Source organism: Heliangelus exortis, chromosome 2 (genome assembly GCF_036169615.1).
Source record: "Heliangelus exortis chromosome 2, bHelExo1.hap1, whole genome shotgun sequence".
Classification (NCBI taxonomy): Eukaryota; Metazoa; Chordata; class Aves; order Apodiformes; family Trochilidae; genus Heliangelus; species Heliangelus exortis.
Window position 1 is genome coordinate 55,733,163 of NC_092423.1, and position 12,560 is coordinate 55,745,722.

The window sequence follows — 12,560 nt, forward strand, 5'->3', positions numbered from 1 at the left end:
GTGGGAAGCTCAGCCATACTTTAGGTTTATCATAGGCTGCAAACAACTGAAAAGGCTTGGACGGTGCCTTGATTGGTTTATGTTTGTGTGTCCATAATAGCAGCATGCTCTGTACCTGTCTAAATGTTTCAAATCAAATTTAAAGACTAAGCAAGCCTAAAAAAAAAAAAACCATAGCTGAACAAGAGACTTGTGGTCTTCACTACAGATTTATAGTTGAGGTTAGAAAGAAGAAAATAACATTATATTGTTACCTATGAAGCTATCTTCTGCAATGGAAGTCCTCTTTGGCTATTACGGTATTTGAGCTATCTAGAGGAAGAAAGGGCAAAGTGATGGTGTGTCTTCGAGCACCTCTTTGGGTGGGATGGGAACATCTGCAAAATAGACCTCCTACCTTCCCCATCTTAATGTTTCCAAGCTTACTGTGTCCCTGAAAAATACTGTCCGTCCTACCTTGAGTGACTTTCTTACAAAGCAGAACATTGTTTGAAAAACTTTTTAAATCATGTCCCATAAACATACTATTTATAAGGCCCAGTTAGATCTAGAAAATTATCAGGACACAATAATTATGGACAGGATGAATGTTGCAAACTTAGCATTTAGAGTATTCTTTTGAAATAAACTGCCTTTCCTGCCTCATATTACTTTGGTACCCCTGCTGCTATAACATCTGCCTTGTAGTTTAAGTCCCAATCCCAGTTTCCTCCATCTACTTCTTGTTCAGCCTGAAGTGGGAGAAGAATGCCTGTAGAACCAGTATGTTCAAACTATTTGAGGAAAGGAGTGTGACAATGTGCCAAAGAAATTTTGAGGCAAAGTGACTGATAAGTCATAGTGACTGTGACTAGGCATAGTGACTGTTCCCAATAAGTAACCATACAAAAATGTATACAGTGGATTTTTATTCTGGAGTTCCTTAGGAAGTCCCTTTCTTATCAAAATATACCATTTTATGATAAAAATTGCAGGAGAACAGTGGACAATACACAGATTAATGTAGTCGAAGGTTATTGAGAGTAGCGGTAGCCCTTTTATGCACAGTCAGGTTGATAACATAATATAAGCATATTGCTAATTGGTACAACACATTTTTCATATGCAGCAGTGCACTATCTAACTGGTTAAATACAACTCTTTATGTGTTGTCTATGAGATGCTTTCCCATCCTGTTATTCTTCTTTTCTGCTGCCAGCTCCCTTATCTTTTGCACATAGCTGATCTTTCAGTAACCTTGCACCTGGGCCTCAAGGCCCTTACTTTACTCTGGCTAATGCCAAATAGTCAGGATTGCTCACATGTCCGTTTTCTTCCAAAACGTCTCCAACAAAAAATCATTATATATTTACATAGTGCTCTCAAAAAAATGTTTTCTTCCCCTGAATGTGTTCTGAGATGAATTTATGCCAATGTGCAAAAACATTACAAAACATTTACCAAAAATTATTTCAAAAAACTAAGGGAATGAAATTTTCTCCTGTGACTATATAAAGGAGAGGTTGCATACAAGTGAAAATTATCTCCCTGTAGAGGCAAGTCTGTAGTTGGGCTTTGTGCTGACATAGTAAAGGATTTAACGTAGTGTGACCCAGAATTGCAAACACTGTCTATGTTAAATCACATTTAATCCTTTGAATAATAATTAAATAGAATAATAATTAAAATAATAATAATATAATTAATAATTAATATAATAACATATTATAATAATACATAATATTATAATAATAATATATGATGATATAATTAATAATAATTAAAAAGATACAAAGTAAATATTACAAATTAAACTGCTTTTTCGTATAGCAGCTCCAACTCTTTATTTTCTTAGTTACAGATGATAACAAACTGTATTGCAGTGGAGGGAGTAGGGTCTCATTGCACCAGGTTTTGAAAAAATTAAGCAAAATTATGATTCTTTCAGCAAAGCTATTCTCAATACATCTATGGAAGGGATTGGTTAAGACAGGTCTCTAGCTTTTAGTTCTTGAGCCATGTGAGGCTCATGGAAAATATGAGCATGGTGCTAATATGGGGCTTGTATGCAGTGACTGATGGATGGATTATGCTGGCAGGAAGGCTTGGGCTGTGATCTGCATTCCTGCACAGAGGAGGAAGACTGAGAACAGAGTCCATTACAGTCAGACTGTTTAGCTTGACATAGCTTGATATTCACTCTGATCTCATTTGTGAGAGTGAGGTGACTGGAGGCCCTCTCTCCGAAGAGATATTTTTCTACATTAGTTTTTGCATTTCGTAGCAGGTTCCCTGTAGCTCTCACAGCTCTTTTGTTTGTTGTGTGTTCTTTGTGGTTTGGGCTTATAACTTGAGTACTATTCAGAAAATGTAAAGCTGGGGGACCAAAGTACTTATTAAATTAATAAAACATGCAAGCATTTCTACCAGGTTATTCAGGGCAGCTAACTCAGGTCCTTACAACTATTGCATTAATATAGTCCTGACTTTTTGTCTAAATCCTGCTTATTTCATGTGAGGTTATTCAGCAAGAGTAATAAAACCTGTTTTGAGAGTATGCAAGTATCTGGCATATCTATAGCTCCCAGGAGAGGAAAAAGTACACCTGAAAGTGGGAAGCCATTTATGGAAGTCCATCTGAATCCTGCATTAATAAATTATTGAGGAAGCAGTCATGCTCCTAGACCATGACTATCTAATCTGAGGAAGCTCTCTGAAAAGTGAGAGATGGAAAAAGAGCTGAGACCATGAATGAAAATAAAACCCTTTTTAAATCTGTGTTGTTTTATCACTAGGTATGTTTTCAGAGGAAGACCATGCAATTAAGTAGCAGACTTTTCTTGCCCAAGCCTTTTTATGATATGAAGAGAGTATTGACATTTCCATAGAAACTATTAATAATATTCAATCTGGGAATTACCAGTTTGTCTAAGTAGAGTAAACAGTAATACATTGTCAAAACCCGCTGCCCTATCCTAACATTAATTCACAAAGCCATGTATCTGTGTTATGAATGCCCATTTCATCTGCCTTTCACTGCTCACACATTGCATATACACACATACACACAAAGTCTCAATTACAGCTTTCCTGCTGAGAAGTGTTAAAGTAAATGGAAAACTGTCTTTTTCCAAAGCTTCTCATTTTGCATTCCCGAGACAAGCAGAATTAGATGTAGGGGAAATATAGAAATATAGGAGAATATAGAAATATAGAAGGATACTGCCTTGTATGCATGCATGTATTTCAGCCACCTTCTGTTAATGCAGATGTTCAATTTAAATTTGAATAGAGATTAATAAATTACACAAATTATAAGACTTTGGACTTCGGTGTGGGCCGGCAGTGTTACATGTAAGCAGTGTTGAGCTTCTGGAGGTTCAGCATATTCATTCATACTCATCCAATGCTAACTAGAGAAGTAATAGTATTATCACTAAGTTCAGAAATCAAATAATGGAAAACCGAAGCTGGGAGTTTTGATTGGAATGAAAAGTAGTTTGTTATTGCGTTTATTAGCTGGAATACTAAGGACTCAGCTGTGGTGAGTTAATGAGTGATATTTTAATAAACTTCTGAATCTAGTTAGCTTACTCTATAATCTATATCTTATTAATTTTTAAAAAAATGTTAGGGGACTATTAGAGACATAGACCCACTGAATGGTTTGGGTTGGAAGGGGCGTTAAAAATCATCTATTTCCAATGCACCTGCATGGGCAGGAACACCTCCTACTAGACCAGGTTGTTCAAAGCTTGGGCATATGTTATTAGGAGCATATGTTAATTGTGTCTGTAATGCTTAGCTTCATTTATTGGATTTTTGCTGTGATAGATATTAATAGACATGGCTACATTTTCTGAAGAAACAGAGGAAAATTGAAGGCAGATAAAATACACATGAAACAACGTATGAAAGCAAAACGTGCCTGAGGAGAGGCAGTCACCAAATTAGTGGTTTTGCCCATCCCTCTGATGCCCCATTAATTCATTTTTAGTATTCTAAACACGTAATAGCAACACACTTGTGTATGACTGAATATGGTACATAGGGAACTTTAAAATAAATATACTATTAACCTTATGAAATCTGATGATCCAGATTTAGGAAAACAAAAAGGTCATAGTAAAATCAAGGCACTTGGGTTTCTTTTCAGTATAGACAGCACTGTTGCATATATTGACGTTCAAATCATCAACTTTTCAGACAGCACTAAGGGAGCACTGAAATGTTTACCTTTCTTGTCTTCCCTATGCAGGGAATTACTGGAATGCAGCTTCTTTTGTTACTTCATCATCATACCTTCACTTCTCCACCTTCCAAGGGGAAACCAGTGCAGACATCTCTTTCTATTTCAAAACATCAGCCTCAGATGGGGTGTTTCTTGAGAATCTGGGGAACACTGACTTCATCAAACTGGAGCTAAAATGTAAGTATGTGCATCCCATCCCTTTTCCTTGCACATGAAGTAGGGTCATGTCAGATAGTAGGTTTCAAGAATTACATATCATTCAGTAAAATGCATAAGATCACTAAATTTGGGCAGAACTTCCAAATAAAGCTGCTTGACATATCTGCAAGTTGCCGTACTTGGGAGGAGCAACTGAATGTGCATTTAAGTTGCTTACAGAGAGGAGAAATACAGACAAGGGTAGAACTAGTACCCTTGTTATAAAAGTTATAAAAATAACACTGAAGTGAAAAGATTTTTCAACATTTCATAACAGATTTGTTTCTTTAAAGTGTATGTCTTCAGCTCAGTGTGTTTTTTCTGTTTTATCTCACAGTTGTTTTGGAAATATGGCAGAGAATGAAATAGACAGACAATTCTAATCAGCACTGTAAGGAGGCAAAGAGATAAACCTTCCATATAATATTTAAAAGTCCTAAAAAAGTCTCATCAGAATAAATATCAGCATTATCTGTTTATAAAATCACTGGTAAGAAAAAGAGGGCATAACGAAATCAAGAGGCAAAATACTTTCATTATTTAAACCATTTTTAATGGCCGTGGGGGAAACTTTCCAGGAAGATGCTGAAATCCTCCACTGTACCTGATTACTGTGTAGTGAAATTGAAGCAGTTAAATTAGGGGACAAAAATGTTTTGTTTTCTTTGTTCTCCCTCGACCCAGTTTACCCTGCCTTAAACGGGAGCAGTGACACAGTTCCTGCTGTGCTGCATGCAGCTGTTGTTACAGACTCCAGTGGCACATTACAGCAGTAGGGTTACATGGGTGCAGCAAGCTGCCTCCCTGCACTCCAGCACTGGGAAGTTTTGTGCTATAGGAGCTACTCTGCAAGCCAAGGACCCAGCTCGAAATATTGATGAACAAAAGTCACTGATGTTGAGAGACAATAAATTGTTAATAGCTCTAATAACAAATTTTTATGTTGATTCAATGTTATCTGCACAAATTGTTTACATAGCTCTAATAATAAATTTTTGTTTATTCAATGTTATCTACACATGCACATAGAATTTTAAAACAATGAGCCATTTTCAACACTTTTCACTGTCTAAAAACACCCATTACAATGTGGAAATTTAGAAACCACCAGAAGCCCCCTTTAAATGTACCTTAATTTTCCTTTGGGTGAGAGTAAAGTGCATTGTTCCAAGTGGGTAACAACTTCTTTCCCTCTTTCTACAAGGAATTCAGTTGATGTTACTTAATCCCAATATAAATCGGCTTAGTTAGGCATCTCCAGAGTTTCTTGCTCTTCTACTGTATTGAAGATGTTCTCAGCCACTGTAGTTATCAGACCAGCCATGCTGTTCATTTAGCTAAAAGGTGGCAATATCAGTGAAGAAAGGTAACTTGGCAATGACTACCATTCTTTTGAACTAAACACGGTTTAAATAATAATCATGCTGCAGTCGCTTGCTGAAATGATGCGCCACTTCAAGAAAGCACGTGGCAGTTCACACTGAATATCATTAAACGTGAGTTTAATTTTGAAAGGGGCACATTCTTGAGAATTTGGACAAAAAGTGTCTACCATATCACTGGTTTGTAACAGGCTTGCAGGACTGTTGCTGTAGAAAGCCTGTGGTGAACAGTATCCAAAAAACTCTCTTAATGACACTGTCATACAATTGCAACGAAAAAGATACTTGGCCCACTTCTGCAGCTCCTCTTATCCTGGCACCTCCAAGCAATTTACAGATAATAATGGGTTGTGTCTCACTGTTATTATTCTGAAGTAAGTAAACAAGAGAAAAAAAACAACTCATAAAAGAAAAACAAAAAGCCCAAACCAAACCAAAAAACCCCAAACAAACAACAAACAAACAAAACCAAAAAAACCCACAAAACACAAAACCAGAAACTAAAATGAGGCTTAGGGAGGTAAAGGTCAGCTTGTGTTTGATCCTTGCATGAGCATATAAGAGAGGAAGGAGCTTTGTTATTTACTTATTGCAGAAAGATAGTAATATTTACAGCACCTACATTTGGAGATATACAAATAGGATATCCTCTGCCTATGCTAGCTACCCTAGCAGTCTCCCCAGGGAGTGATCAGTGAACTTGGCTGCTGTGAAAAGGATTACATGGAATAGCTTGCTAGCGAGAGCAGTAGTATGACTGCAGGATGGATCTACTTGCTCTGTGGGCAAGGGATACTGACAGCATCCCAATACCTAGCATTTATACTTGAAAAGTCCTACATTTCTTCTTGTACTTCACTGTTTCTAGGCTACAAAGTGGAGACATGAGTAATATCTCCAAAATCAGACAAGAAGCATTGACAGACGAGGGACCATGATTCCCACTGCTGTTTGCTTCTGCCTAGACCGTGTTCATTCATCCAAGACTGAACATTCTAACACATGACTGATTAATATATTTTATTACAAATTTTAGTAACTTCATCACTTCTTTCTCCTGAGTCCTTGTAAAATGGAATTCCACCATATCAATGTTTTCCACATGATATTTTTTAGATTCCCGTATGTTAATATAAATGTAGTTTACATTTTCCAGTGCTTTTTTTTCCTGTCTGGACCTATGTTGTTTCTTTTGATTGTTATTTTGCTTTCCTCACAGAAGGCCAATTGTTTTTTGAGAAACAACTCCCTAGGAGACCATGTTGTAGTAGCTACATGTCAAAGAATGCACAGGACACTGAGAAAATCTTCATCCCAGAGGCCAGTAAGAAGTTATCACATTAAATGGGAAAACATTGCATTTCTTTAGGGAAAATTTTGACCAAGATATTTTTACAGCACTATTTGCAAAATCTCATCCTATTCCAGGACAATATGAAAATTACAAACCAGAAGACCCTAGTCTAAAGAACAGCAAGTTCCACCCTTTTAAAGATAAGGCTCCTTTTCAGGTGAGATAGGTGATGCAGAAAAGCCTGATACTTAAAAAGAGAAATTTATGACCCATCTGAGAAGGTCAGTCCCACCTGTATCCTTGTTCATAATTAAGACATGGGGATAGATGCCCAGGCTGGAATGTAGGAGCAAGCCAAAGGCAGCAAATAAACATAGCAGCTGAGGAAATAGCTAAAACTGACCAATAGAAAATACTAGACAATAGGCTGTGGGGAAGTTAAGGCCATCTTCTCATCTCGAGTGTGCTGGGATGCTTTTCTCATCACCATAAATGCCACTTTAATAGTCATTTTATGTACACCTCTTACAAGTCACTTATAGTTCACATAAAGTTCAAGGTGGGGACTGATTTGCATTCAAAAATTATTTTTCCTAACTTTGGCTTGTATTGCATTCTCATAGAAAGCTGTAAAGTTGGTCAGACATGACTTCCTCTTCGTAAAGCCATGTTGACTGCTCCTGAGAAGCCTCTTGTCCTTGATGTGCCTGGAGACAGCATCAAGAAGTTGCTCCATCACCTTTCCAGAGATGGAGATGAGGATGACCAGTCTATAGTTACCTGGGTCCTCTTTCTTGCCTTTCTTGAAGACTGGAGTGACATTTGCTTTCTCCCCGTCCTCAGGCACCTCTCCTGTTCCCAAAGACTTTACCAAAGATGATGGAGAGCAGCCTAGCAATGACATTCTCCAGTTCTCTCAGCACCCATGTGTGCATCCCATCAGGACCCATGGATTTATGGATGTCCAGCCTCATTAACAGATCCTAATTTCTAAGATTACAAATATCTAAAATATCTGAGAATATCTAAGATTAAAACTCCACAGATGAGGATAATGAATTTCAAGGGCTCAGAATGGAGACAACAAATGAAGACTATTATAGTAGAAGGAGTCTAATATAATACAGGGAATGAAGGAACAAGAAAACAGATAACTGTCCCATCAGTCAGACACATATTTGAAAATATATTTAAAGAGTCATAAAAGGAAATTAAGAAAGAAGGATTTTAACACATGTAATTCCCATTAATCCAAAAATGCTTGGTTCCTATATACAGAAAGCTAGGATTTAGACTTATTATTTGTTCAGTTGTTGAAATTAGTGGTCCAGTTGTAAATCTTATAAGAGAGAAGATGTGAAAGTATTGTGGAAGAAGGACAATAACATATATTAAATTTAGAGCAAGTCAAATTATTTTTGTGCATCCTTCTCTTACAGTGTGACAAAATAGTCATATGCATAAGAAAAGAGCAGCTGTTGCTGAATCAGGACAATGTCTATCAGTTTGTGTAATTCCCTGTCTATTTGACAAAAATGTCACTGCAAGTTTGCGGCCGCTTTATGTAGATACTGCAGGGACAGGCTGCAGACTGGATGATGGAAAGGATCAAAACCATGATGTTAAGAATCAAAACTATGAGAAGGGCAGGTACTGCAGAGGATGGTCTTTTCTGCATTTGACAAAAATTTTAACATTGTTTCTCATTCTGATTTGGTTTTTTTTTTTTTTTTTTTTGGTCTGCAGGATACTTTTACAATTCAAAACCAGAAACACTATATAAAAACACACTGGAAAGGTTACAAGAAGCTTTAGACACTATGAGGAGTTCTGTGTTCCTAATGAATTTTTAGAGTATTTTAATAAATGTTATTCACCATAAATTAGTTTCTTTGCCAAAACCACCATTGGATTTCTATTAGTATCTTTTCTAAATATTGTGGTATCATTTTTTTACCCAAACTTTTAATGGTTAAAGCCATTCAGTGTTAAGTTTTCTTTCCTTTATCTCTCATCAAGAAGTTAATTTTTCTTATCCTTTCTATTCATATTTCTAGACTGCCTTTAACTAAAGGTAAAATCTCTTTTAAAATGTCTTCTCCTGGCAACAAAAATTTCACTGAGCAGAATCACTCGTGTAAAATCTGACTTTATATTTATATCATCAAAACGTTAATGCTAATAGCAGTCACTGTACTTTTTCACTAGGAATATTTTATCTACATATATGGTAACTGCAATTCCCACATACCTGAAGTGCCTCAACCTGAAGGCAAGAACTGGGGAAACAAAGTTCCTTCCATCATAACCCAATTTAGATTCAAGACCATCTGAAGAAACTGAACATACATAAGTCCACAGGACCTGACCAGGTGCATCCCAGGGTCCTGAGAGATATGGCAGGCAAGCCACTCTCGATCATATTTAAAATGTCATGGCATAAGTCCCCAGTGACTGGAAAAAGCAAGAAATATCACACATACTCATTTTTACAAAGGGTGTAAATGAGGACACTGTAAACTACTAACCAGTTGCCTCACCTCTCTGCCTGGTAAGATCATAGCACAGGTTCTAGTGGAATAGTATGGAAAGGTATACGCATGACAGGGTTACTAATCGTAGCCTGGGCTATGTAATTAGAAGTGTGGCCAGCAAACTGAGGGACCTAATCATCGCTTTCTACTTTGCTCTTATGAGAGCCCACCTGGAGTACTGCATCCAGCTCCGGGGTTCCCAGCATTAGATATGGACCTGTTAAAATGGGTCTAGAAGAGGGCCAACTTTTCTATGGAGCACCTTTTCTATGAAGATAGCTGAGAAAGTAGGGATTGTTCAGCCTTGAGACGGTTACGGGGAGTTGTTGATGTCTGTAGTGTTCAAGATCAGATTGGAGGTGGCTCTGAATAACTTCATCTAGTAAAGGATGTCCCTGGGCAGCTGAACTAGATTATCTTTAAAGGTCCCTTCCAACACGTAATGGTTATGTGATTCTGTGACTGTCCAACGGCTTTTTTAATCAGATTGTTAAGAATATCAGATTGTTCTAAAGCCTTAGAAAGACATTGAGCCTCATTGTTACTCTGTCTTGTGGATGGGTTTATACCACGAGAAGTGAGTGTTAAGTGATGACTTTACTCATCTTTTTTTTCCTTCTTGACACTTACATAAATTAGTGTAGAAGATCCAAGAGAGTGTAAAGTTACATTATTTTTTTGGTTTTGTTGGACTTGTTAACCCACAGGCAAATGAATAATGTGTCTAGGCTGTACAATGAACTCCCATGTTAGAGAGATACTTGAATTAATTCTAAGAAAGATAGCACGTCCACATAAATCAGCACTCAGGGTTTGATCCTAGATGCAGTATAGTGTCTCATCAGAACTAATTATTCTTGGTGCAGAATCATGCTGATGTAGCTGTGCAGCTTCCAGAGCTAAGTTCATTTGGCACTTAGGTCAGGGATCACTGCAATCTTGGGCATAGATTTGCACACTAATTTGGTCAAATGTGTGAAACCATTGCTTATTAGTTCAAATGGCCGTTTCATTTGGGAATTAGATAAAGGATGAAATCTTCCATTATTGGAAGTCCAATTATTGTAAATATGGTCATGAGCTTTGACAACTCCCTGATTATTAACAGACAGCCAAACTACACAGTAATTCCTGCATTGCAATCAGGTTCAAAATTTCTCTCTGAGATATTGTTTTGAGGGCTTTAATATTTAGTTCCACCTCTTGAGAAGTGGCCTCCACAAAGCAGGTCTTTTGTTCCAATACAGAACTTCAGGGTAGCATCCATAGGCCTTTCCACATATTTTCAGCTGCCAGGAATAAGCTGTCAATGATGCATGTCAGCATTGGCATGGGCAGCTCTCTGTGCAAATGAGGGCAGCAGGGCAGGTAATTTAGAGATGACATTGTGAATCTTTAAATTCAGTTGTCCATGCGTAAGTGGGAAAGGTGGGTAAGACAGTTGATTTCAAAGCCTGGAAAGCTTTCTCTTCTATCCAGAGTCTACTAAAGTCAATGGAAAGGATTCCAGTGACTACAGATGTAAGACCTGATCATATAAAGATATATGATACATAAACCACTGGCTCTAGACACATTTTGCATCTCTGTATTAATTTTCAACCTTTTCACTGAATTCTGTTTATGGCCTTAGTCAGTGAGCCAGATGTGTTCATCAGATGTGTTTACAGTTCACAAACTGTCCAAGATACTTGGCAGATGTTGCCCTTACAGAGATAGAATATTTGTTCTGTTGTTTTCACAGTACAAGCAAGAAAAGTGAAGGGGGGAATATGTCTGGAAGCCTTTAGTCTACAGTTTGTATCTTATTGTTGCATCATGTTTTACAGCCAGCATTTATGTTCTACAAATAGGGCTTCAAAAGGATCCTAAAGAAGTTAGATACTATCCCCTTTGATGTAAGGCAACCAAAACATCAGGAAGTTCCATTGAAGAGTATAAAAATGTATCAGAGGAAGTAAGAGCACAAAATACAAAGGAGGAGATGAAAGTATGTGTTTCATAAAAAGGATAATGGGAGAGAAGGACATAAATAGACACAGGCAGAAAAAAATGAGGTTGCACTCTCCTTTTTTTTCACAACCAATGTGTCTGGAGAGCCTCCACCTACTGCTTAGCATCTTGTAAGCACCCACTCTTCTGTCAGTGTCTCTTTTCTTGATGGCAGCATCATAATAACTAGAGATTATGAGCCTGCATTTTATCAACAAGGATCAAACTGAAAAGTTTTCCTCTTGTGTCCACTCAGAATCTGCCCAGAAGTAAATATTAACATGTCTTTTTCATGTGACTCCTTGTAAAAAGAGAGTCTCCATCCTATTTGTGGCCACCACTTAGTACAGGAACATGATGTCCAGTAAGGTCTCCTCTAAGCCTTCTATTCTCCATGATGAACAAATCCAGTTGTCTAAGCCTTTCCTTGACCATCAGGCTTCCTTGGTCATCTTAGTGATTTTAGTGACCCTCTCCAGCCTATCTACATCTTGCTTAGCAAAGACAAAAACTGAACACAGTATTCCAGATATGGTCTGGCAAGCACTAGTGGCACTTCTTTTGCACATCACATTGTTCATACATACTGAGCTTGCTGTCCACTGGGACCCCCAGGTGGAGCTGCTCCCCAGCCAGGTATATCCCAGCCTGTACTGCAGGCCTGGATTATGTTTTTCCAGGTGCAAGACCTTACATTTGTCTTTGTTCAACTTCTTCTTGTTAGCCCACTCTGCCAGCCTATCCAGGTATTCCTACAGAGTGGTTCAGCTGTGTCCCTTTTTATGGACAAGTGTCTCACAGATTTAATATGAGGAAATGGTAGGCTCTGAATAGAGCGAAAAAACGAAGAACAAAGAGTGAGAAGGGCTTTTTTTTTTTTTTTTTTTGCTAAAGTTGCATTTACACATTCTGAACAGAAAGCTAACAAT

At 37.6% G+C, this 12,560-nt stretch overlaps 1 protein-coding gene across 1 annotated transcript in view; it reads left to right on the forward strand.

Moving 5' to 3' along the window:
- The window catches only part of CNTNAP2 (contactin associated protein 2), an 830,415-nt gene that overhangs the window by 764,882 nt on the left and 52,973 nt on the right, over positions 1-12,560 (forward strand). The window contains exon 16 of the mRNA XM_071736230.1: positions 4,238-4,408. Coding sequence (XP_071592331.1) covers positions 4,238-4,408 — 171 coding nt within the window. The remainder of the gene's footprint in view (positions 1-4,237; positions 4,409-12,560) is intronic.